At 53.1% G+C, this 26,187-nt stretch overlaps 1 protein-coding gene and 2 pseudogenes across 4 annotated transcripts in view; all 3 read left to right on the top strand.

The window, feature by feature from the left end:
* The first annotated feature begins 742 nt into the window (after positions 1-742).
* The window catches only part of LOC126943321 (leukocyte immunoglobulin-like receptor subfamily B member 5), a 51,630-nt gene continuing 26,185 nt past the window's right edge, over positions 743-26,187 (top strand). The window contains exons 1-12 of one of the 3 annotated variants that reach the window (XR_007721734.1): positions 743-907; positions 1,071-1,106; positions 1,294-1,578; positions 1,724-2,023; positions 2,472-2,768; positions 3,013-3,315; positions 3,643-3,693; positions 3,982-4,032; positions 5,080-5,196; positions 6,117-6,180; positions 6,263-6,300; positions 6,560-6,657. Coding sequence is in view for 2 of the 3 variants with exons in the window: in XM_050771903.1 (XP_050627860.1) it covers positions 874-907; positions 1,071-1,106; positions 1,294-1,578; positions 1,724-2,023; positions 2,472-2,768; positions 3,013-3,315; positions 3,643-3,693; positions 3,982-4,032; positions 5,080-5,165 (1,443 nt within the window). In the remaining variant the exon portion in view is untranslated. Of the gene's footprint in view, positions 908-1,070; positions 1,107-1,293; positions 1,579-1,723; positions 2,024-2,471; positions 2,769-3,012; positions 3,316-3,642; positions 3,694-3,981; positions 4,033-5,079; positions 5,425-6,116; positions 6,181-6,262; positions 6,301-6,559; positions 6,658-26,187 lie in introns of those variants that run through there. The other 2 variants (XM_050771903.1, XM_050771902.1) reach the window with 2 other exon arrangements.
* On the top strand, positions 12,092-13,516 carry LOC126943329 (trifunctional enzyme subunit beta, mitochondrial-like; annotated as a pseudogene).
* LOC126943323 (leukocyte immunoglobulin-like receptor subfamily A member 6) lies at positions 19,856-25,159 on the top strand (annotated as a pseudogene). Its single transcript, XR_007721735.1, has 8 exons — positions 19,856-20,023; positions 20,188-20,223; positions 20,407-20,691; positions 20,838-21,140; positions 21,577-21,872; positions 22,120-22,422; positions 22,725-22,774; positions 23,967-25,159. The product of XR_007721735.1 is annotated as a leukocyte immunoglobulin-like receptor subfamily A member 6 (transcript).

The raw sequence follows: 26,187 nt of genomic DNA, 5'->3' as shown, positions 1-26,187 counted from the left end.
GGGTCTCACTATGTTCCCCAGGTTGGTCTTGAACTTCTGAGCTCAAGGGATCCTCCATCCTCAGCCTCCCTAGGCGCTCAGATTCCAGGGGTGGGCCACCGTGCCGGGAACTTCAAACATATTATAAGGAGCGTTTCTTGGTATTTGGAGCAGATGTGGGCTCTTGAGTGGGGGCATCAAACATCTTCCTCAACTACGGAGCTCAACGCCAGGATCCTCTCACGCCCCAACCACTCCTGTCCTAATCTGGTCTGGAAATTCACCATGGCCGAGCCCTCTCCCATGTCCCAGGCACCACTGACCCCCACGTCCACTCTGAGAAGCTGAGGTCATGACCACAAGCTCCAAATGAACAAGGCTCAAGCAAAAGCCACTTTATTGTTTAAGGTCACATAATCAGTGGAAGTGGGAATAAAATTCAGCTCCCTCCTCCACCCCCTGAGTCAGATGACAAACCTGAGTAATTGTCCTGAAAACTTTGAACGTGGTTGGAGGTACAGAGGGACGGCCAAGGACAAAGGGGCACTGAGGAGGCAGGAATGATTCAGGGGTTCATTCCCGGAGAAGCGGGTTTTGCTGCTCTGCCCCAGCCCTTGGTGAGCTGAGCGTAGGTCACTAGACAGTGGCTAGGGCTCAGGGCGACCCCATTTCTGTCTGAAATGTCTGTGGAGAGCCTGGAGGTCACCCCAGCCCCATCCCTGGGGAAATGAGAGCCAGGCTCTTGGGGAGGGCGGTTCCCCTTCCTGTTGCGGACGGGACAGCCTTGTAACAGGGAGAACCCAGCCTCCAGTCCACACTCTGCGTGTTTTTGTGTCCCGCCAGGCACTGTGGTCTCATCCGCCTGCACAGCTGAGTCCAGTGGGAGCTGACGCCATGACCCTCACCCTCCCAGTCCTGACGTGCCTCGGTGAGGTTTGAAGAGGGGAAAGGAAGGCCCCAGTCTTGGAGGGAACTCAGTCTAAAGCCAGGCTCTGGTCTGTCAGAGAATCTGGTCTATCAGAGGCTCTGAGGGAGGAGAGGAACTCCTGAGGCTTCGGGGGGCAAATCTCTCACAGGGAACTCTCTTCCAGGGTTGAGTCTGGGCCCCAGGACCCACGTGCAGGCGGGTGAGTCTGTCCCCAGCTCTCCCAAGTCCCTCCTTCTCACTGGGGACAAAGACCCAACCCCGGGCAGCTGGGGGTGGAGATCGCTGTTCTGGGCTGACTGATGGGGACATCTGGAGGGTCCTGGGGCTGGGAGCTAGTATCTGAGGGATGAGGATGTCTTGGGATCCAGCCTCTGATTCCATTCTAGGCACCCCCCCCAAACCGACCCTCTGGGCTGAGCCAGGCTCTGTGATCATAAGGGGGAGCCCCGTGACCCTCTGGTGTCAGGGGCCCCTGGAGACTCAGGAGTACCGTCTGGATCAGGAGGGACTCCCGTGGACCTGGGGGAGACAGAACCCACTGGAGCCTGGAGCCAAGGCCAAGTTCCACATTCGCTCCGCGGTGTACAGCACTGCAGGGCGATACCGCTGCTACTTTGAGACCCCTGCAGGCTGGTCAGAGCCCAGTGACCCCCTGGAGCTGGTGGTGACAGGTGAGAGGACACTCAGGGGTCCCAGCCCCAGGCTCTGCCCTCAGGAAGGGGGTCGGCTCTCAGGGGCGTCTCCCTCTCACAGCCCAGCCCTGGGGATGATGCGGGAGGTGGGAGCTCATTTACACTGTGCCTCCTTCTCTCCTAGGATTCTATGCAGAGCCCACTCTCTTAGCCCTGCCCAGCCCTGTGGTGGCCTCAGGAGGGAACGTGACCCTCCAGTGTGATATACGGAACGGATTTCTCACGTTTGTTCTTGTTGAGGAAGAACAGAAGCTCCCCAGGACCCTGTACTCACAGAACGTCCCCAAAGGACCATCCCAGGCCCTGTTCCCTGTGGGTCCCGTGACCCCCAGCTCCAGGTGGAGGTTCAGATGCTATTACTACTACAGGAAAAACCCTCAGGCGTGGTCGAACCCCAGTGACCCCCTGGAGATTCTGGTCCCAGGTGAAAAGGCCACCAGGCTTCTTTATATAATTTTGGGGAGCCAGATAGGTTGTTGGGAGTTTGATGACTGATCATGGCCAGGACCCCAGGAGGATGTGCTGATGGATGGGCTGAAGCTGTGAGGAAGACCCCATGGGGAGGCTCGATAGGGAAAGAGGAGCCTGAGTCACCCTCACCTGGAAAGGGGTCAACTCAGGAAGGCACTGGGTGTATCTGCTGCAATTTCCTGTCCCCCTGTGAGGAGAGGACAGACCAGACAGGCAGTGGCCAGGAGCCAGGGAGACACTAGTGATCTGGAATTTCTCCAAGACAGACCCAGGTGACAAGGAGCCCCTGGGATCCGAGACACAGAGCGTGAGAGACAGTGAGAGCTGCAGGGCCAGGACTGGAGAAGGAAGGGGCAGAGGAGGAACCAGCCCTCGGAGTCCCAACCCGTCTTTCCCTCCAGGTGTGTCTAGGAAGCCCTCCCTCCTGGCCCCGCAGGGCCCTGTGGTGGCCCGTGGAGGCAGCTTGACCCTGCAGTGTTGCTCTGATGTCGGCTACGACAGATTCGCTCTGTACCAGGAGGGGGGACATGTCCTCCTCCAGCGCCCTGGCCAGCAACCCCAGGCTGGGCTCTCCCAGGCCAACTTCACCCTGAGCCCTGTGAGCTGCTCCCACGGGGGCCAGTACAGATGCTACGGTGGACACAACCTCTCCCCTAAGTGGTCGGCCCCCAGTGTCCCCCTGGACATCCTGATCGCAGGTGAGGAGCCCAGCGGGTTCAGTCAGGGACCCAGGCTCTGCACCGGCCCTGCCGGGGAATCCAGTTAGTGATGGCCGGGATGAGGGGTGGGGGCGTCCCAAGGGAGGGAGAGACAGACAGAGATGGGATGGGTGGGGAGGGGGAGACTCAGAGAAAACAGAGACAGAGGCTCCCAGAGAGGCCTGGGGAGGTCTCAGCTCAGAATAAGGTGAGGCAGCCCCTCACCCATCCTTCTTCTCTCCAGGACTGATCCGTGACACACCCTCCGTCTCAGTGCGGCCGGGCCCCACGGTGGCCTCAGGAGAGAACGTGACCCTGCTGTGTCAATCATGGCACAACATAGACACTTTATTTTTGACCAAGGAGGGTGCGGCCCATCCCCCGCTGCGTCTAAAGTCAAAGTACCAGTCTTATACATACCAGGCTGAATTCTCCATGAGTCCTGTGACCTCAGCCCAGGGTGGAACCTACCGATGCTACAGCGCAATCAGGTCCTACCCCTACCTGCTGTCAAGCCCTAGTTACCCCCTGGAGCTCGTGGTCTCAGGTGAGGACCCTGACCCTGTTCTGTCCGAGCTCAAAGGCTCAGCTCGGACCCTGCCCCTAGGAGAGCTCTGGGCTAGGATGGAGTCGGGGTTGGGGGGGTCGTGATGGGAGGCTCAGCCAGAGGGGGACTCACCCCTCAGAGGGGAGGAGGACAGTGGGGGCACCCCAGGCACGCCCACCCTTGGCCCCATCTCCTGGGACACAAAAGGTGAAAGGTAAGCAGAAGGAAGTTCCGGAGAAGCCACAGAGCAGGTGGAGGGAGGGGTCTCAGTGGAGGAGGGGACTCCAGCACCAAAGCTCCTCACTCCCTGCCTGTGCTTATTCCCAGGACCCTCTGGGGACCCCAGCCCCCCACCCACAGGCTCCACCCCCACACCTGGTGAGTCGTTGAGATCTGGGCTCAGAGGGAGCACGGCCTCCCCCAGGGCAGCCCTGAGTCTCCTGGAGGATCCCATTCCCCTCAAAGACTCAAGCACGAGCTTCCCTCCAGGGAGCCGGGCAGAGCCACAGGAGGGGCCACAGGCTCCCAGGGGCTCCGAGGCTGGGCCGGTGAGGGGCGGGGGGCGCGAGGCAGAGGGAGGTGTTGGGGCCCAGCCTGGGGGAGAAGCAGCCGGGCTGACGTGGGGGGCAGGGCCACCCCAGCCCTCACCTCCTCATCCTGACCCAGCAGGCCCTGACGACCAGCCCCTCACCGCCACGGGGTCAGACCCCCAGAGTGGTGAGTGAGGGGCTCTGAGTGGGAGGTGGGCGGGGTCTGGAGGAGCCAGGGCTGGGTTCTGTCCTAGGTTCAGGCTCCTCTGGAGATGGTGACGTGCACAAGCCCTTCCCCTGCCTGGGCCTCAGTTTCTCCAAGTGTAAAGGAGAGAGGCCTGCACAGGTGGGATTCTTCAGGGGCCTGTCCTGTCCCACCTGCAGCAGTGAAGGAGACCTGGAGTGGAGGAGGGGAGCAGGGCCATGGTTTGGGGCATTCAGGCTCTTTCCCTGCATCTCCGGGGCTCGGCTCTGGTGCTGGGAACAAGGGCTGCAGGTCAGACTCCCGGGTTCACTTCCCAGCTCGGCTGCATCCCCCTGTGGGGCCCCAGGCAGGTCAATTTTCTACTCCAAGTCAGGTTCAGCAGTTGTAAACGGACTCAGTCCCATCCAGCTCATAGAACCGCTGTGAGGTGTAAGTGAAATCTCGGGATCTGGCCCTGTACACAGTTCAGCAGGGACACAGCCCTCCTGCTACCCTCGGCCCTTCCCAGATACACACAGAGCCTCTATCCAGACAGGTGCTGCATGGGAGTGTGGGAACTCAGCAGAGTGGGAAGCGGACCTGGCTGAGCTGGGGGTGACAGCAATGCAGGGTCCGTCCTGCACAGCCCACTCCTTCCCCCAGGTCCTGCTGTGCTGGGGAAGGGAGGGTCGTAAGGAGGACACCAGCCCCAGATGGAGACACTAGCACAGGCCTCTCCTATCAGACGAAGAGACCCAGAGCAGGAAGCGGGTGTCCACCTGGTAGGGCAGCAGGAGAACAGCTGGGGAAAACACAAGGTCCCGGGTTCCCTTCCCAGACCTGCTTCTTCCAGGCTGGGGGGCCTGGGGCAGGCGATTCCCCTCTCTGAGCCTCGGTTTGCTCCTCTGTGAATTGGGGGGTTGGCAATCCCATGTTGCACGACTGCTGTGAGGGTTGGAGTTCATGAAGGAAAGACCTAGCTCGCGCCTGCACACAGTAGGTGCTCACATCAATGACGTCATACCCATTCCTGATGTCATCACGCACAAGGTCTGGGAAGGCACCTGGGGGTTGTGACCGGGGTCTCAGTGGCCTTCATCCTGCTGCTCTTCCTCCTCCTCTTCCTCCTCCTCTGACATCGGCATCAGAGCAAACACAGGACATGGGGTGAGTAGGGAATGAGGAGACCCGTGGGCTGACCGAGGGTGGGCTCAGGGCACCAGCCAAAGGGAACCCAAACACACAGGAAACTCAGCTTAGAAAAACTGCTCCAGAGGCCGGGCGCGGTGGCTCAAGCCTGTAATCCCAGCACTTTGGGAGGCCGAGGCGGGTGGATCACGAGGTCAGGAGATCGAGACCATCCTGGCTAACATGGTGAAACCCCGTCTCTACTAAAAGTACAAAAATTAGCCGGGCGTGGTGGCACGCACTTGTAGCCCCAGCTGCTCGGGAGTCTGAGGCAGGAGGATCGCTTGAGCCCAGAAGGTTGAGCTATGGTGGTGCCACTGCACTCTAGGCTGGGTGACAGAGCAAGACCCTGTCTCAAAAAAAAAAAAAAAAGGGCCGGGCGCGGTGGCTCAAGCCTGTAATCCCAGCACTTTGGGAGGCCGAGGCGGGTGGATCACGAGATCGAGACTATCCTGGCTAACATGGTGAAACCCCGTCTCTACTAAAAATACAAAAAACTAGCCGGGCGTGGTGGCGGGCGCCTGTAGTCTCAGCTACTTGGGAGGCTGAGGCGGGAGAATGGCGTGAACCCGGGAGGCGGAGCTTGCAGTGAGCCGAGATCACGCCACTGCACTCCAGCCTGGGAGACACAGCGAGACTCCATCTCAAAAAAAAAAAAAAAAAAAAAAAAAAAAGAAAAACTGCTCCAGAAATTCCCAGGTGAAACATCGAGAAAGAAGAGAATAAATGTGAGCATGCGTGGCAGTGCTTGATTCTCCTGATTTTACTTTAAATTTATGATGTATTTAAAACCTCAGGGCCAGTGGGCCTCCAGGTTTCTTTCTTTCTGCTCAAGTTGTGTGTACAGGGCAGCTGGTTCGAATTCTCCCAAGCCCGACACTCTGTCCATTTCTGCCCAGCCCATTTCTACCGTCCTGCAGGGGCTGCGGGGCCAGAGCCCAAGGACCAGGTCCTGCAGAGGAGGTAATTCTGCCTGACGACCCCAGACTCCCATCCGCCCGCACAGGCCCCTCACTGCCCCTCACACTCCCGTGTCCTCCCCCAGGGCCAGCCCAGTTGCTGACGTCCAGGAGGAAATTCTCAGTGAGTGACGAGAAGAGGGGGGCACCTGGGGTGGGCAAGGGGGCTCCAAAGTTTCTGTAGCAATGGGAGCATGAGCACAGGCTGGGAAGGGTCTGGGGCCAAGGGGAAGGTGGTCTGAACCCACACTATGGGACCTCGGGGACATCACAGTCACTCCCTGGATCTCGGCCACTCTAGTGGGAGCTGGGCAGGGGCCAGCAGGACTCAGAGGTCTCAGGGAACCTTCCCAGGAGATGAACCCCTTGCTCTGGCCCCGCAGATGCTGCCGTGAAGGACACACAGCCTGAGGACAGGGTGGAGCTGGACAGTCGGGTGAGACCCCGCCCCTGTCCTGGGCACCAAAGGCCTCCTGGTGCCAGATCTAATCCTGCAGGACTTCTCTGTCCTCTTCCCCCGGTTCTCAGCATCATCACGGTGGACCCCTCCTTGTCCAGCACGCTGCCTCCCGCCTGCTGTGACCTCACTCTCTCCTGCTGTCCTGGGACCTCGCGGGCCTCCTCCCGGCTCCCCTTCCCACTCCTCCTCCTCTGTTTGGCCGTCTGGTGGTTAGAGCGCTCCCCAGGCCTCAGGAGGATGAGGAATAGATGAACCACCCCGGTCCCCTGGGCTCCCTTCATTCATTCATCCAGTGAGTGTTCCCAGGAGCTCACTGTGGATTGGGCTCCCTGTGGGAGCTGCAGACACAGCAGGGAGCAGAGCCGCCCCCACCTCCTGAGCTCACCTCGTGGTGGGAGACAAAATGCAAATAAATGCATGTGTCGAGGAGTGCAACGTGCTGTAAGAAACATAAACCAGGGAAAGGGCAGAGTGTGGGGCAGTGGGGCCAGTCTGAATGTAAGGGGAGGGCTGTCTGCTCAGCTGTCATCTGAGAAGCCCAGACGGAGGGGGCCACAGGATCCTCTAATGGACGAGCCCCTGCAGGCAGAAGAAACAGCCGTGCAAAGGCCCCGAGGCAGCAGCGAGCTCTTGCAGGAAGGCGGGCTTTAGGCTGCAGCCAAATGGGCAAGGTCAGAGTGAGGAGGAGAGGCCAGAACCACAGGGAGGGAGCGGCCAGACCCTCCACGGCCTTCGGGCGTCCCTGAGATTCCATCAGGAAAGGGATGTAATCGAATCATCCTGGGAATAGTGAGGAAAATTGACTCCAGGGGGTCAGGGGGACTCAAGGACACCCCCCACCAGTGTCTCTCTCCAGCAGAGCCCACACGATGAAGACCCCCAGGCAGTGACATACGCCCAGGTGAAACACTCCGGACCTAGGAGAGAAATGGCCTCCACTCCCTCCCCACTGTCCGAGGAATTCCTGGACACAAAGGACACACAGGCGGAAGAGGACAGGCAGATGGACACTGAGGTGAGTCCTTTCCTCTCCAGGCCCCCAGCCCTCCCCTACCCCCATCACATTCCTTCCCTCTCACTCTCCCCCACTGCAGGCTGCTGCATCTGAAGACCCCCAGGACGTGACCTACGCCCAGCTGCAGAGCTTGACCCTCAGACGGGAGGCAACTGAGCCTCCTCCATCCCAGGAAGGGGAACCTCCAGTTGAGCCCAGAGTCTTTTGAGACTCTGGCCATCCACTAGCCCATGGGGGACCCAGATCCTACACTCAACAGAAGGAGACTCAGGGACTCCAGAAGGCACGGGAGCTGCCCCCAGTGGACAGCAATGAACCCCAGCCAGCCTGGACCCCTAACACAGACCACTAGGATATCCTGGGAACTTTGGGACTCACTCGATTCTGCAGTTAAAGATGACTAATATCCTTGCATTTTTGAAATAAAGCCACAGACTTCTCAATAAATCAATGAGCTGAGAAAACTAAAACAGAAATTAGAGAATGGTATAAATTGAATGATAATGTAAATATTACACATTAAATGATGAAATCGGAAAACTACAAATGAGTGAATGAATTAGAAAAGAATAAAACCTACGTAATTAATGACCTTGGCAATGATAGAATTTAGAAAAAGAACGACAAATTATTCCAAATGAAGGTGTGAGGAAGTGGACAAAAATAACAAGAGGAGTTACTAATGAGGACAAAACAACTACGTGAAAACTCAATGAAGCCAAAAAAGCTCATTCTTGAGAATGGTAATTACATTCACAAATCCTAGCCACGATAAGCAAGGAAAAAAGCAGGGGTCAGGCACCCATTTCCATATGGGGGCGAAACAGCAGACAGCACCACAAATCTGACACACATTGCCTTTATTTTTTTCACTTTTAAGCACAGGGATACATGTGCAGGTTTGTTAGATAGATAAACTTGTGTCAAGGGGGTTTGTTTTGTTTTTTTGTGTGTGGTTTTTTTTTTCATTTTTTTTTTGAGACGGAGTCTCGCTCTGTCACCAGGCTGGAGTGCAGTGGTGCAATCTCCACTTACTGCAAGCTCCACCTCCCAGGTTCACGCCATTCTCCTGCCTCAGCCTCCCAAGTAACTGGGACTACAGGTGCCCACCACCACACCTGGCTAATTTTTGTATTTTTAGTAGAGATGGGGTTTTACCATCTTGGCCTGGCTGGTCTCGAACTCCTGACCTCGTGATCCACCCTCCACGGTCTCCCAAAGTGGTGGGATTACTAGGTATTAAACCTAGTGCCCTGTTTTCCTGATCCTCTCCCTCATTTCTCCCTTCACCCTCAAATGTGCCCCAGTGTCTGTTGTTCCCCTTTATGTGTCCATGTGTTCCCATCCTTTAGCTCCCACTTATAAGTGAGAACATGCAGTATTTGGTTTTCTGTTCCTGCATTAGTTTCCCAAGGATGATGGCCTCCAGCTCCATCTTGCCCCCGCAAAGGACATGCTCTCATTCTTTTTTATGGCTGCATAGTATTCCATAGTGCATATGTGCCACGTTTTCTTTATCCAGTCTGTCACTGATGGGCATTTGGGTTGATTCGATGTCTTTGCTATTGTGAATGGTGTTGCAATGACCATTTGCGTCCATGTGTCTTTATGGTTAAATGATTTATATTCATCTGAGTATATACCCAGAATTGGGATTGCTGGGTTGAAGGGTAGTTCTGCTGATAGCTCTTTGAGGAATTGCCATACTGCTTTCCACAATGGTTGAACTAATTTACACTCTCACCAATGGTGTATAAGTGTTCTCTTTTCTCTGCAATCCCACCAGCATCTGTTATTTTTTGACTTTTTAATAATAGCTATTCTGACTGGTGAAAGATGGTATCTCATTGTGGTTTTGATTTGCATTTCTCTAATGATCAATGATATTGAGGTTTTTTCTGTATGCTTGTTGGCACATGTATGTCTTCTTTTGAAAAGTGTGTGTTTGTGTACTTTGCCCACATTTTAAGGGGGCTGTTTGTTTTTCTCTTGTAAATTTGCTTAAGTTCCTTATAGATGCTGGATATTAGACCTTTGTCAGATGCGTAGTTTATAAATACGTTTTCCCATTCTGTAGGTTGTCTGTTCACTCTGTTGATAGTTTCTTTTGCTGTGCAGGAGCTCTTAAGTTTAATTAGATCCCACTGGTGAATTTGTGCATTTGTCGTGATTGTTTTTGTTGTCTTTGTCATGGAATATTTGCCCATTCCTATGTCCAGGATAGTATTGCCTGGATTGTCTTTTAGGGATTTATGGTTTTGGGCTTTACATTTAAGTCTTTAATCTGTCTTGAATTAATTTTTGTGTATGGTATAAGGAAGGAGTCCAGTTGCAATCTTCTGCATATGGCTAACCAGTTATCCCAGCATCATTTATTGAATAGGGAGTCTTTTCCCCATTGCTTGTTTTTGTCAGCTTTGTCACAGATCAGATGGTCGTAGATGTGTGGCCTTATTTCTGGGCACCCCATTCTGTTCTGTTGGTCTATATGCCTGCTCGTGTACCAGTGCCATGCCGTTTTGGTTACTGTAGCCTGGTAGTATAGTTTGAAGTCGGGTAATGTGATGCCCCCAGCTTTTTTCTTTTTGCTTAGGATTGCCTTGGCTATTCGGGCTTATTTTTGGTTCCATATGAATTTTATAATAGTTTTCTCTACTTCTGTGAAGAATGTTGTTGGTAGTTTGAGGGGAATAGCATTAAATCTGCACATTACTTTGGGCAGGATAGCCATCTTAATGATATTGACTCTTCTGATCCATGAGTATGAGATGTTTTTCCATTTGTTTGTGTCTCCTCTGATTTCTTTAAGGAGCGTTTTATAATTTTCATTGTAGAGATCTTTCATCTCCCCAGTTAGCTGTATTCCTAGTATTTTATTTGTGTGTGTGTGACACTTGTGAATAGGATTGCCTTTCTTATTTGGCCCTCAGTTTGGCTGCTGTTGGTGTATTGAAATGCTAGTGAATTTGTACATAGATTTTGTATCCTGCAACGTTGCTAAAGTTGTTTATCAACTGGAGGAGCTTTTAGGCTGAACAATCAAGTTCTTTCAAATATCTGAAAAGCCTTTTCAAGAAGGATTACTACAAATAAGCACAAATAATGAAAACCACAATAAACATATAACTCTTCAAAGCCCAGACAATGAAGAACATTTACTAACATCAACACCATCAAGAAAAACACGACCTCACTAAATGAGGTAAATAAGGCACCACAGACCAATCCTAGAGAAGCAGAAATATCTGAACTTTCAGACAAATAATTCAAAACAGTTTTGTTGAGGAATGTCAAAGACACTCGAGATAAAACAGAAAAGGAATTCAGAATTCTATCTTATAAATTTAACATAGAGATTAAAATAATTTTTAAAAATCAAGCAGAAAAATTCCAGAACTGAAAAAAATGCAATTGGCATACTGAAGAATGCGTCAGAGGCCTTTAATAGCAGAATTGATCAAGCAGAAGAATAATTAGTGAAGACAGGTTATTTGAAAATACACAGTCAGGATCAAGAAAATGAGGTATATATATATACACATACATGCATACACACAGACATACATATACACACACCATGGAATACTATGCAGCCATAAAAAAAGAATGAGATCATGTCCTTTGCAGGAATGTGGATGGAGCTGCAGGTCATTATCCTCAGAAAACTAACTCAGGAACAGAAAACTAAATACCTCATGTTCTCACCTATTAGTGAGAGCTAAATGATGAGAACATGTGGACACAGAGAGGAACAACAGACAGCGGGACATATTGAAAGGTGGGGGTTGGAAGAAGGGAAAGGATCAAGAAAAATAACTAATGGGTACTAGGCTTAATATCTGGGTGACAAAATAATCTGCACAACAGTCAGAGCCTTGGCACTTGGGTCTGAACCTTGCTCAGAGTAGGAGTCTGTGCGAACATCAGTTAAGTTTCCAGAATGACTACCATCTTGACTTACATTTTTAAAACTCTTCCCACTACATGGCTGGGCATGGTGGCTCACGCCTGTAATCCCAGCACTTTGGGAGGCCAAGATGGGCAGATCATGAGCTCAGGAGATTGAGACCATCCTGGTTAACACGGTGAAACCTCGTCTCTAATAAAAATACAAAAAAAAAAAAAAAAAAAAATTAGCCAGGCATGGTGGCGGGCACCTATAGTCCCAGCTACTCAGGAGGCTGAGGCGGGAGAATGGTGTGAACCCAGGAGGTGAAGCTTGCAGTGAGCCGAGATTGCACCACTGCACACCAGCCCGGGCAACAGAGAGAAACTCTGTCTCAAAAAAATAAAAAGTAAAAAATCTTCCCACTACATCAAAACAGGCCCTCAGATTTTTTGATTTTTGTCTTCCCGTTATAAGACCTCTGAGCTGTTCCTCCAGCTGCGAGCTGCCCCAGAGAGAGAATCTGACCAGCACAGTTGATCACTTATACGTAGATGACCCTGGTTTCTGGATTGGTTCCTATATGGATGGATCATTGGATTTTTAGCTTTATCTGAAAGCCGTCCAGACCAAAATGAAGAAGACATTAGCCAAACCCAACATAAGGAATATTGTGGTGGTGGATGGTGTTCGCACTCCATTTTTGCTGTCAGGCGCTTTCTATAAAGATCTGACGCCACATGATTTGGCTAGAGCAGCATTTACGGGTTTGTTGCATCAGACCAGTGTCCCCGAGGAAGTTGATTATATCATCTTTGGCACAGTTATTCAGGAAGTGAAAACAAGCAATGTGGCTAGAGAGGCTGCCCTTGGAACTGACTTCTCTGACAAGACTCCTGCTCACATTGTCACCATGGCTTGTATCTCTGCCGACCAAGTCATGACCACAGGTGTTGACTTGATTGCTTCTGGCCAGTGTGATGTGATTGTGGCAGGTGGCGTCCAGCTGATGTCCGATGTCCCTATTCACCATTCAAGGAAAGTGAGAAAACTGGTGCTTGCTCTCAATAAAACCAAAACTGTGGGCCGGCGACTGTCTTTAATCTCTAAATTCCGATTGAATTTCCTAGCACCTGAGCTCCCTGTGGTTGCCAAGTTCTCCACTGGTGAGCCCATGGGTCACTCTGCAGACCAACAGGCCACCTCCTTTGCTGTTTCTTGGCTGGAACAGTGTGAAGACGCACTGTGCTCTCCCAGTCTGGCCAAGAAGGCACAGGATGAAGGATTCCTTTCTGATGACGTACCATTCGAAGTACCAGGAAAAAATACAGTTACCAAAGATAATGGCATCCATCCTTCCTCATTGGAGCAGACGGCCAAACTGAAACCTGCATTATCAAGCCCTACGGCACAGTGACAGCTGAAATTCTTCTTTCTTGACTGCTGGCGCATCTGCAATGTTGATTATGGCAGAGGAAAAAGCTCTGGCCATGGGTTATAAGCCGCAGGCATATTTGAGGGATTTTATGTATGTGTCCCATGATCCAAAAGACCAACTATGACTCGGACCAACGTATGCGACTCCAAAAGTTCTAGAGCAGGCAGGAATAACCATGAATGATATTGATGCTTTTGAATTTCACGAAGCTGTCTCGGGTCAGATTTTGGCAAACGTTAGAGCCCTGGATTCTGATTGGTTTTCACAAAACTACACCGGTAGAAAAACCAAGGTTGGGATTGCCTCCTTTGGAGAAGTTTAATAACTAGGGTGGATCTCTGCCCCTGGGACACCCGTTTGGAGCCACTGGCTGCAGGTTGGTTACGGCAGCTGCCAACAGATTACAGAAGGGAGGAGGTCAGTATGGCTTAGTGGCTGCCTGTGCAGCTGGAGGGCAGGCCCCTGCTATGATAGTGGAAACTTATCCAGAATAATAGATCCAGAAGAAATGACTGGAAGTTTCTGTGCAGCACTCACACTAGGCAACACTATTTCAGTGCATTCCGAAATGACAGTTATAGCTCCTAGCTCCCTTTAGGAAAGCAATTCTTGGCCGGGTGCGGTGGCTCAAGCCTGTAATCCCAGCACTTTGGGAGGCCGAGACGGGCGGATCACGAGGCCAGGAGATCGAGACCATTCTGGCTAACACAGTGAAACCCCGTCTCTACTAAAAAAATACAAAAAACTAGCCGGGCGAGGTGGCGGGCGCCTGTAGTCCCAGCTACTCGGGAGGCTGAGCCAGGAGAATGGCGTGAACCCGGGAGGCGGAGCTTGCAGTGAGCTGAGATCCGGCCACTGTACTCCAGCCCGGGTGACAGAGTGAGACTCTGTCTCAAAAAAAAAAAAAAAAGGAAAGCAATTCTTGTGGCCTTCTGTTAGACACTTTGCACTTAAGCCTTGCCAGTGTTCTGAGCTTTTCAATAATCACAGTTTACTGCTCTTTCAGGGATTTCTAAGCCACCAGAATCTCACACAGAGATGTGTAGGTGGTTGGTTTTGGTCTCTACTGTCACTAAAGACAAAATGACGGGATGCAATTGGGAAAGAGGTCAGCTGAGATTTGGAATCATTTTTGTAATATTTGCAAATTATATTTTTCCTATCTGTGTCCTAAAGATAAGTGTTCTCTATAAAATACAAACCAATGTGCCTAAATTAATTCTGGAAAAATAATTCAGAATCTAAACATCACTGAAAACTTACAGAAAATGTTTAGATACATAAATATCATGGTGGTCAACCTTAATAAAGTGGAGAAATATTGAAAATAATAGGCCTGGCACGGTGGCTCATACCTGTAATCCCAGCACTTTGGGAGACCAAGGCGGGTGGATCACAAGGTCAGGAGATGGAGACCATCCTGGCTAACACGATGAAACCCCGTCTCTACTAAAAACACAAAACAATTAGCCAGGCGTGGTGGTGAACGCCTGTAGTCCCAGCTACTCGGGAGGCTGAGGTGGGAGAGTGGCATGAACCCGGGAGGCAGAACTTGCAGTGAGCCGAGATCGCACCACTGCACTCCAGCCTGAGGGATAGAGTAGGCGACAGAGTGAGACTGTCTCTAAAAAAAAAAAAAAAAAAAAATAATAATAATAATAATCTACACAACAAACTGTCACAACACAGTTTACCTGTATAACAAACCTGCACATGTATCCTGAATTTGAAACAAAAGTTAAAAGAAAAAGAAAAAATCCAATTAGGACATGAGCAAAAGGGCTGGGCATGGTGGTTCATGCTTGTAATCCCAACAGTTTGGGAGGCCAAGACGGGAGGATCTCCTGAGGTCAGGAGTTCAAGACCAGCCTGACCAACATGGTGAAACCCCGTCTCTACTAAAAATACAAAAATTAGTTGGGTGTGGTGGCGGATGCCTGTAATCCCAGCTGGGGACAGAGTCACCTGCCTGCATGCAGGTCCTGGGGCCCCGACTCAGCCCTGAAAGAGAGTTCCCTGTAAGAGATTTGTCCCCCTGGGAGCCTGAGCAGGCCTTCCCATCGTGGGAGTACCTGGAACTACAGGTATGCACCACCACACCCAGTTATTTTTTGTCTTTTTAGTATGCATGGAGTTTCACCATGTTGCCCAGCTGGTCTCGAACTCCTGGGCTCCAGCGATCTGTCTACCTCGGCCTCCCAGAGTGCTGGGAAAATAGGCATGAGCCATGGCAGGCAGCCAATCATAGCACTTGTTATCATTAGGATGATTCCTCTTTCTTCTCATTCTTGGACACACACCTCCCAGCATCTCATCTGTCAGAGAGGGTTTCTACCAGGGCTGTACTGGGAGTTAGGCTTGAAAAGGGGAGGAAGGCACCACCTGCCCGGGTCTCGAGAGTCTGCTCAGGGCTGTAACCAGCAGGGGAGGGTCCAGTGTGAACCTCATGTCTGACAAGTCTACAGTGAATCTGTTTCACACACACATGGAGGAGGCAGCTCAGGGCTGACCATGAACCTCAGTCAATGGGCAGAGATATCCCAGTGCTATCCACAAACACAGGGGAGGAGGAGCCACAACGTCCCACTTTCACCCAAAACCCCGACCCCTCCCTGACTGTGAGGGCCCTGGGGTTCTCCTCTGTCTCATACAGAAGTAGAAACGTGCCCCTTAGTGACTCCCTGACATTGCAAGTCACCAGCAGCCACTCGGCTCTGAGCTTGCTGCTTCCTGAGGTTCCCTGCCGGTGTCAGGAAGTTTCATTTCTCATTTCCTTCTAGGGCTGCGTATTTCAGAAACATTATGTATTAGTCGGGGTTCTCTAGAGGGGCAGAACTAATGGGATAGGTGTATGTATAAAGGGGAGTTGATTAAGGAGTATTGATTCACATGATCACAAGGTGAGGTGTCACAATAGACCGTCTGCAAGCTGAGGAGCGAGGAAGCCCGTCCAAGTCCGAAAACCTCAGAGGCTGCGAAGCTGACAGTGCAGCCTGGGCGGCAGAGCGAGACCTTGTCTCAAAAAAAAAAAAAAAAATATATATATATATATATATATATATATGTGTGTGTGTGTGTGTGTGTGTGTGTGTGTGTGTGTATGTGTGTGTATATATATATACACACACATATATGAGTGTGTTTTCAAGTCTCCTTCTTTCCCCTCAAGTCGCATGTACAGGGTGCGTGGTTCTAAGGTTCCCAGGGCTGAGACTCTGTCCTTCTTCACCCAGCCCAGAGAGAGGCTGATTTCCAACACCCTGCAGGGGCTGTGGAGCCAGAGCCCAGAGACAGAGGCCTTCAGAGGAGGTAATTCTGCCCAAAGACCCCAGACTCCCACACTCCCCGCCCACCACACTCTCTGTCCTCCCCCAGGTCCAGCCCAGCTGCTGACATCCAGGAAGAAAACCTCAGTGACAGGAAGAGGGGGTGCACCTGGGGTGCAGATGGGGGCCCTGCAGTTTCAGTGGTAACAGGAAGGGGCTGGGAAGGGGCTGGGGCTCAGGGGAACAGACACTGCCATGAAGGACCCACAGCCCAGGATGGGGTGGAGCTGGACAGTCAGTGTGAGAAACACACTCACCCCTGAAAACCCAAAGAATGCACTCAGAGGCACGGGCAACAGCAAAAGCGAGACTTTTTGTTTGTCTGTTTGAGACGGAATCTCACTCTGTCACCCAGGCTGGAGTGCAGTGGCCAGATCTCAGCTCACTGCAAGCTCCGCCTCCAGGGTTTACACCATTCTCCTGCCTCAGCCTCCCGAGTAGGTGGGACTACAGGTGCCGCCACCTCGCCCGGCTAGTTTTTTGTATTTTTTTAGTAGAGAAGGGGTTTCACCGTGTTCGCCAGGATGGTCTCGATCTCCTGACCTCGTGATCCGCCTACCTCGCCTCCCAGAGTGCTGGAATTACAGGCGTGAGCCACCGCGCCCGGCCTGAACCTGAGACTTTTAATAGGGTCTTGCAAGATTGGGCGTCTGCTAGGCAGGCACACCTGGGGCAGTCACAGCAGGTAATTTATCTCCTAGCACGCAAGTCCCTCCCTCACTTCCTCACTGGTCCAGTACTATGAGGTTACAATCTTCCCAGACTTCCCCTGAGTTTCATTATCCCCCTTATAAGGTTATATATCTCGTCCCCTTCCCCGCTTAACTTGTAATTTCCCAGTAACGAAACGTTTTTTCCCTTTTATGGGCTGACCCCCGCTCTACATTCTGTTCATTTACTGTGATTTGCTGGGAGCATGAGCCCTGCGGTTTGTTAAATCCGCAGACTGGCTGCCAGTGCTGAGAAGGTCCATGCTTTGAAAATGGACCATTTAAAATGTGTTCTCACAAATCCCCTCCTCCTTCTTATTTACTTCCTTTGGTCTCATGTTCATTTGAACCCTTCTAGGGCTTGAATCACTTTAGAAGTTGTTTACTTTTTCTATTTTATTTTTATTTTTTTGAAACAGAGTCTTGCTGTGTGGCCCAGGCTGGAGTGCAGTGGCGCCATCTCAGCTCACTGCAACCTCCGCCTCCTGGGTTCCAGTGATTCGCCTGCCTCAGCCTCCCAAGTAGCTGGGATTACAGGTGTGCACCACCACACCCGGCTAATTGTTTTTTTATTTTTAGTAGAGACGAGGTTTCACCATGTTGGCCAGGCTGGTCTCAAACTCCTGACCTCAGGTGATCCACCCACCTTGGCCTCCCAAAGTGCTGGGATTACAGGCATGAGCTACCACGCCTGGTCAAATTTTTCACTTTATGACTACATAGTAGGTGTATATATTTATTAAATTACTTTTCAATGGTATTAATTCAATTTGCTATTTTTCAGCTTCACAATGTCTGTCTAATGCATTTCACCAGCTGCCTATATTTTCCTCATATGGTTGTCATTCCTGTGGGGCGGCTCTCCTCCCGCGCACCTGGCCTTTCATAAAGGGTTTCTCCCAGGGCTGTCCAGGCATCAGCCTGATGAAGGGAATTGATGCCGCTGCTCCTGCCCCACTCTCCCAAACTTAGCCTCAGCTCAAGATTGTGCCCGGCAGGGATGGGACCAACGCCAGCCTCACACTCACCTGTGGGGCAGACGCCCACATCTGAGCACCGTGGACTGAATCTGTTTCTCACACACAGGGGAGGGGCTGAGAGCTGAGCGTGGACTCCAGTGAGTGAGCAGAGACCCCCCAGCGCCTGTCCACACACACAGGGGAGGGGGAGCCACAGCTTCCAGCCCCACCCAGAGCCCTGACCCCTCACTGCCTGGGAGGACCCGGGGTTCCTCTTCTGTCCCACACGGAGGTGGGAACCTCCTCCTCCCTAGTGACCCTGGGTGGTCCCGACACCTGTGGCCACTCAGCTTTGAACTCTGTTCATTGCAGGGTACGCGTCTCAATGTTGGGAACTTTTCTTTCTCTTTCTGTGCCTGTGGCTATGGTGATCTGCGTATTTCAGACGTGTCACAAGGAGCATTTCTTGGTATTTGGAGCCGATGTCGGCTCTTGAGTGGGGGCGTCAATCATCCTCCTCGACTGTGGAGCCCAACACCAGGATCCTCTCCCGTCCCACCCTCCGGTCTGAACTGCTCTGGACCAGGATCCTCTCCCGTCCCACCCTCCGGTCTGAACTGGTCTGGAAATTCACCATGGCTGAGCCTCCCGTGTCCTGGGCACCACTGACCCCACAGCCACTGTGATGAGTGGGGTTCATGACAACAGGCTCAGAGGTGACATTAATGTCCAAAGTCACATAAACCCTGGATGATAATCAGGAATTAAACACAAATCAGCTCCCCTCCCCCGGAAGCAGATTACAGACCTAACAAACTGTTCTGAAAATCCTGAACGTGGACGGAGGCGCTGAAGGACGGCCAAGGACACAAGGGGCACTGAGGAGGCAGGACTGACTCAGAGCCTCATTCCCAGGGGGGTGGGTGATGCTGCAACAAGGGAAAAAGGGGAAGTACAAGAGAGGGACTGTTTGGTAAGAAGGAAACATACACTCCAAGGACTGTGTGTATATATATATTATATATACTATATATAATTATATATGATATATATATTGTACATATAGTATATATATGTGTGTATATATATATTTATATATATATATATGTTTTATTCTCTATATTCCCTGCATTTCTCCTTTTCAGACAGGATCTTGCTCTGTCGCCCAGACTGGATTGCCGAGGGGTGATCACAGCTCCCTGCAGCCTCCGCCTCCCAGGCCCAAGTGATCCTCCCACCTCAGCCTCCCGAGTAGCAGGGACCACAGTCATGAGCCTCCATGCCCAACTCACTTTTTTCTTTTCTGTAGAGACAGGATCACAGTATGTTGTCCAGGACTGTCTGAAGCTCCTGGCCTCAAGCCATCACCCGCCTCAGCCTCCTGAAGTGCTGGGATTCCAGGCGTGAGCCACCACGGTAGACCCTGCATTTCTCCTGTGTTCTCACTGCCACACGCAGCTCAGCCTGGGCTGCACAGCCCGGTGTCAGGTGCGTCTCTGCTGACCTGGGTCTGCTGCAGCATGGACCTGCATCTTCCCTGAAGCATCTCCAGGGCTGGAGAGACGACTGCCATGGTAAGGACCCCGCAACGCTGAGCCGATGGACGGGCTGGAGGAGGGAGGCAGACCCCATGGGGAGGCTCTGAGAGGGAAGAGGAGCCCACAGTCGCCCTCGCCTGAAAGGGGCTTACTCAGGAAGGCACCGGGTCTATTTGCTGTTGTGTTCCGGCCCTCAGTGAGATAAAGATAAATCAGGCAGACAGTGACCCAGGGACAGGGAGACCCCATTTCTATATGAAATGTCTGCAGAGAGCCTGGTGCCTGCCCCCACCTCAGCCCTGGGGAAATGAGAGCCAGGCTCCAGGGGAGGGCAGTTCCCCTTCCTGTGGGCTGAGGATGAGACAATCCCATGACAAGAAGGACCCAGCCTCCGAGCGGCCACACCCTGTGTGTGTCTCTGTCCTGCCAGCACCGAGGGTTCATCCATCTGCAGAGCCCGGGGTCACTGGGAAGAGACGCCATGACCCCCGCCCTCACAGCCCTGCTCTGCCTCGGTGAGATTTCAAGATGGGGAGGTGGAGATCCGAGTCTTGGAGGGACCCCACCCCACACACAAGCCCTGGTCCATCAGGAGACCTCAAAAGCTCGGGAGGCACCAGGGTGAGGAGGGTCTGCTCAGGCTTCAGGGGCAAATCCCTCACAGGGAACTCTCTTCCAGGGCTGAGTCTGGACACCAGGACCCACGTGCAGGCAGGTGAGTGTGTCCCCAGCTGTCCCAGGTCCCTCCTCCTCACTAAGGACAGGGGCCACCCATGGGCAGCTGGGGGAAGAGACTGCAGTTCTGGGTGACTGATGGCGATGACGGGGGGTCCTGGGGCTGGGAGCTGGGATCTGAGTGTGGGGATGTCTTGGAATCCAGCCTCTGATTTCCTTCCAGGGCCCCTCCCCAAACCCACCCTCTGGGCTGAGCCAGGCTCTGTGATCATCTGGGGGAGCCCCGTGACCATATGGTGTCGGGGGACCCTGGAGGCCCAGGAGTACCGTCTGGATAAAGAGGGAAGCACAGAGCCCTGGGACACACAGAAACCACTGGAGCCCAGGAACAAGGCCAGATTCTCCACCCCATTCATGACAGAGCGCCATGCAGGGAGATTTCGCTGTTACTATCTCAGCCATGCAGGCCGGTCAGAGCTCAGCGACCCCCTGGAGCTGGTGGTGACAGGTGAGAGGACACTCAGGGGTCCCAGCCCCAGGCTCTGCCCTCAGGAAGGGGGTCGGCTCTCAGGGGCGTATCCCTCTCACAGCCCAGCCCTGGGGATGATGTGGGAGGTGGGAGCCCATTAAACACGGTGCCTCCTTCTCTCCTAGGAGCCTACAGCAAACCCACCCTCTCAGCCCTGCCCAGCCCTGTGGTGGCCTCAGGAGGGAACGTGACCCTCCAATGTGGCTCACAGCAGGGATATCAGCATTTTGTTCTGATTGAGGAAGGAGAACACAGGCTCCCCCGGACCCTGGACTCACAGCAGCTCCACAGTGGGTGGTACCAGGCCCTGTTCCCTGTGGGCCCCGTGACCCCCAGCCACAGGTGGACGTTCAGATGCTATTACTATTATAGGAACACCCCCCAGGTGTGGTCCCACCCCAGTGACCCCCTGGAGCTTCTGGCCTCAGGTGAGGGACCACGGCCTTCTCTAATCCACTTTCGGGGCAGCTGACAGGCTGTGGGGAGTCTGGCTGGTGACTGAATCTGGAAAGGACCCAGAGTGATGTGTGGATGGACGGGCTGCAGGCGGGAGGGAGACCCCATGGGGAGGCTCTGACATGGGAGGAGGAGGCCTCGGCCACCCTCACCTGGAAGGGGAGGACTCCGGAAGGCACCGGTGTGTTTGCTGTGAGGTCCCGGCTCTCAGGGAGAGGAGGAAGGATCAGGCACAGGGGCCAGGGCTAGGGAGACCCCACTCCTCGGAAATGACTCCAAGGTGAGAAGGAGGCCCTGGGGTCAGAGACTCAGAGTGTGAGAGACAGTGAGACCTGCAGGGCCAGGACAGGAGAAGGAAGAAGCGGGGAGGAACCAGCCCTCCAAGTTCCAACTCCTCTTTCCCTCCAGGCGTGTCTAGGAAGCCCTCCCTCCTGACCCTGCAGGGCCCCATTGTGGTCCCTGGAGAGAACCTGACCCTCCAGTGTGGCTCTGATGCCGGCTACGACAGATTTGCTCTGTACAAGGAGGGGAACGTGACTTCCTCCAGCGCCCTGGCCGGCAGCACCAGGCTGGGCTCTCCCAGGCCAACTTCACCCTGAGCCCTATGAGGGGCTCCCACGGGGGCCAGTACAGATGCTACGGTGCACACAATCTCTCCTCCGAGTGGTCGGCCCCCAGTGACCCCCTGGACATCCTGATCTCAAGTGAGGAGCCCAGCGGGTTCAGTCAGGGACCCAGGCTCTGCACAGGCCCTGCCAGGGGAACCCAGGTGTTGATGGCCAGGATGAGGGGTGGGGGCACCAATGGAGGGAGAGACAGAGACAGGGGATGGGGGGAGGGGGAGACTCAGAGAAAACAGAGACAGAGAGACTGAGGGCCCCAGAGAGAGGCCTGGGGAGGTCTCAGCTCAGATCAAGGTGGGAGCCCCTCACCCATCCGTCTTCTCTCCAGGACAGTTCTATGATGTGATCTCCCTCTCGGTGCAGCCGGGTCCCACGGTGACTTCAGGAGAGAACGTGACCCTGCTGTGTCAGTCATGGGGGCAGTTCCACACTTTCCTTCTGACCAAGGAGGGGGCAGCCCATCCCCCGCTGCATCTGAGATCAAAGCACCAAGCTCAGCAGTACCAGGCTGAATTCCCCATGGGTCCTGTGACCTCAGCCCACGCGGGGACCTACAGGTGCTACAGCTCACTCAGCTCCAACCCCTACCTGCTGTCTCACCCCAGTGACCCCCTGGAGCTCGTGGTCTCAGGTGAGGGCCCTGATCCTGTCCCCTCTGAGCTCAAAGGCTCAGCTCAGGCCCAGGCCCCGGGAGATCTCAGCTGGGATGGAGTGAGGGAGGCTTAGCCAGAGGGGACGCAGCCCTCAGAGGGGAGAGGCCAACAGAGCTTCTCCTAGGCATGGCCACCCGTTCTCCTTGCCTGGCATGCAGAAGGTACGGTGGGCAGAGGAATGGTTCCCGGGGATCCACTGGGCGGATGAGGAGAGTGGGAGTGGAAGGGTGCACTCCATGGACGGCCCCAGCCCCTCACCCGCCTCCTGTGCTCCTTGCAGGACCCTCTGGAGACTCCAGCCCCCACCCACAGGGCCACCATCCACCCCTGGTGAGTCACTGAGGCCTCTTGGGGAGCGCGGCCTCCCCCAGGGCAGTCTGAGTCTCCTAAAGATTCCCATTCCCCTCCCCTCAAGGACAGGCTTGTGTCCCAAGGACTCTGAGGCTGGGCTGGTGAGGAGTGGGGGGTTCAAGGCAGAGGGAGGTGTTGGGGCCCAGCCTAGGGGAAAAGCAGCTGGGTTCATGTGGGGAGCAAGGCAGCCTCAGCCCTCACCTCCCTGTCTGACCCCAGAGGTCCTGAGGACCAGCCCCTCAACCCCTCAGGGTCAGGCGAGTGACCTCCTGGAGCTCGTGGTCTCAGGTGAGGGCCCTGACCCTGTCTTCTCTGAGCTCAAAGGCTCAGCTCAGGCTCTGCACCCAGGAGAGCTCTGGGACACTAGAAAACAGGGGAATGAAGGGGGAGAATCCAGCCCATGGGAGGGTGGAAATAGACGGGGACCTCCCACCCCTGGCTCCCACACCTGAAGTCCCAGTAGGGTAAAGAGCAGGGAGGGCTGGGAGGACACAGGGGTGAACCTTGGAGGAGATGAGATTAGACTGAAGGTGGAAGACGGAGGCCCCACCCGCTCCCCTCCTCATGTCTCCACCTCAGAATCAGAGCTCTGGGTCCCAACCCCCAGCAGACGCCCTCCTGGAGGGAGAAGAATTCAGGTGCCACCTGACCCTCACCTTGTCTCCCCTGGCAGCTCCCCGGCACTCAGCGCACACCTGAGCGTCACAGGGACCCGCAGCTGCTCCCGCAGCAGCTCAGGGACTGTGCACGGCTCCTCTTCTGCTCCACTGACCACATTTTTTATTTGGGTTTTTAATCTCATACTGGCCTTTTTGTGTGCAAGCTGGCGAAAGTAGATTTGCATCATCGCCTGTTTTTCATTCTCACCCAGTTTTGTAACAGCCCTGATCTTACGCACTCCCTAGGTTTGGTAAACCTCAGGTAGAAATGTGGACTTCCTTTGTTCTGGACGTTTGCTATGGAGGGGGTAGGGCTTATCTTTTAAGAAAAAGTCAAGTGACTGGCACTACTCCCTGAAACCCGACAGCACTTTCCAGATCTCAGAGGGAGGGAGAGACAGAGACATGCTGGGGCCGCCCTTTCCTGGGCAGTTCATCCTGGCCTAGTCTCAATCCACCAAAGCCCCAAAGCTCAGCTCCCCTCCTCCTCTGCCTTCCCCTCCACCCCACAGACAAGCGGTCATTCCTCTCTGAAGAACAGGCTGAGACCTTGCTGGGACCTGCCCTTTCTGGAGCCTCTGATGCTCCCTGTCTGGGTCTCCACACGCCTCCTTCCTGGCTCTTTTTCCTACTGAGGAATCAGCTTCAGTGTCACCTCCAAGTGTGACCTTCACTGATGACACAGCTCAGCCCAGACCTGCCTGCTTCTCATCTACATCAAGTAATCAACCTACACCATGCAGCTGAACTCCCTCTCTCTCTTTCACCATCTCTGCACATACACATGTGTCACACCGACATCTTATGTGACATTAAAACCTAGTTATCTGTATATGTATACAGATAATATATACTCACACATAAATATAGATCTCTACCCATACATCTAAAACTATCCCTGTGACTGGTAAATTTCCACTATTGTGGTTTCAGATGTTTGTTCAGAAAGCAGAGAGAGTTTTTAGGGTACACCATATATATAAAATAGATTTCTATTTGTGTTTATGTTTTTCTGTGTATCACATTCTACCTGTTGCTGCCTATATGAATAATTAGCTACCTAAAGATTAAATGGAAGGTGAAACCCAGGGGTAGTGGCTGAGCTGGAGTGAAAAGGAGGCAGCCCCAGACTTTCACTACTTTGTGCTCCTGACATTCAGGAGCCTCTGAGGACAAACCCCTCATCCATGCAACCTGGGTCCTCCACTGATAGATCTGTGAAACTCTCATCTCGGGGGCAATCGGCTTATATGCTCCTGTGTCCCAGGCTGCACAGACGGCACACAGGGCTCAGTGACCTCTGTACTGGGGACCACTTTCCTTGCAGAATCATGACTGTCAGAGCTGTAGGAAAACTCTCCCCAAGATGACTCAGGAGCAATGTTTAAATTCATAGAACACAGGAAAACTGAACTAGTTCCATGAGGAGACTGGAGGGAACCCAGCTCCAGGAGAGGGAGGGTTTATTGAGAAACTCCGTGAAAAGCCACGTCATGAGGCCTGGAAGAGTAAGAACGCAGAGCCCAGGGGAGAGGCTGGCTCAGGGCTCTCTCCCTCTGTTTTCATTCTCAGGAGGAGCTAAGACCCTCAGCCCATCACAAAACAAGTCAGACCCCAAGACTGGTGAGTGAGGAGATGCTCTCAGTTATGGGACTGGCACAGAGGGTCAGGGTCTCTCAACGGGAGATGGGGGGTGCCCTGGCTGGGTATCCAGGGGTCTCGGGTGATGTTGATCTGCCTTGACCTCTGAGATCTCTTCTTCTACCATCCCCAGCCTCACACCCACAGGATTACACAGTGGAGAATCTCATCCGCATGGGCATGGCTGGCTTGATCCTGGTGGTCCTCGGGATTCTGTTATTTGAGGTTCAGCACAACCAGAGAAGCCCCCAAGATGCAGCCAGCAGGTGAACAGCAGAGAGGACAATACACCATTCAGAGACATGGAGCCTCAGGGACAGATCTGATGATCCCAGGACATTCTGGAAGAAAATCTACAGCCTATGCTTTCTGGACTATCTGCCGATCATTCCTGAAGATAGGGATCAATGTTGAGGTATTCATTTCGCATGACGAAAATGACAACATCAAAGTCATAGGTAGTAGGGCTGACTTAGAAATCCAGTACATCCATGTAGTAGGACTGCAAATTACTTCAATCAATTTGGGGAGAATATCAGAAGTACGTAACTAAAAAGAGAGACACACAGCTATGAACATAAAGTACAGAACCTAGAGGAAAATGTGTTCGCATGGTGAAGTTTCATTCACAACAACATGGACAGGACTGGTGCTCATATTAGACACCAGCCATAAAGCCCAAAAATACATCTAAAACAAAAGAAACAAGTGCGGTTCAATTCCACCATGGGATACTATGAGGACATGCAAAGGCACAGACGAAATCTACAAAGAGTAACGCAAACCAACCTTCGATCATGAGGTTGAGTAAAGAAACAAGAGTAGGCCGGGCGCGGTGGCTCACGCCTGTAATCCCAGCACTTTGGGAGGCCGAGGCGGGCGGATCACAAGGTCAGGAGATCGAGACCACGGTGAAACCCCGTCTCTACTAAAAAAAAAAAAAAAAAAACTAGCCGGGCGAGCGGTTGTGGGTGCCTGTAGTCCCAGCTACTCGGGAGGCTGAGGCAGGAGAATGGCGTGAACCCAGGAGGCGGAGCTTGCAGTGAGCCGAGATCGCGCCACTGCACTCCAGCCTGGGCGACAGAGCGAGAC

The sequence above is a fragment of the Macaca thibetana genome, chromosome 19 (assembly GCF_024542745.1).
Source record: "Macaca thibetana thibetana isolate TM-01 chromosome 19, ASM2454274v1, whole genome shotgun sequence".
In the NCBI taxonomy this organism is placed as follows: domain Eukaryota; kingdom Metazoa; phylum Chordata; class Mammalia; order Primates; family Cercopithecidae; genus Macaca; species Macaca thibetana.
Note: the sequence above shows the minus strand (reverse complement) of the source record. Positions and strands in the feature narration are given on the sequence as shown.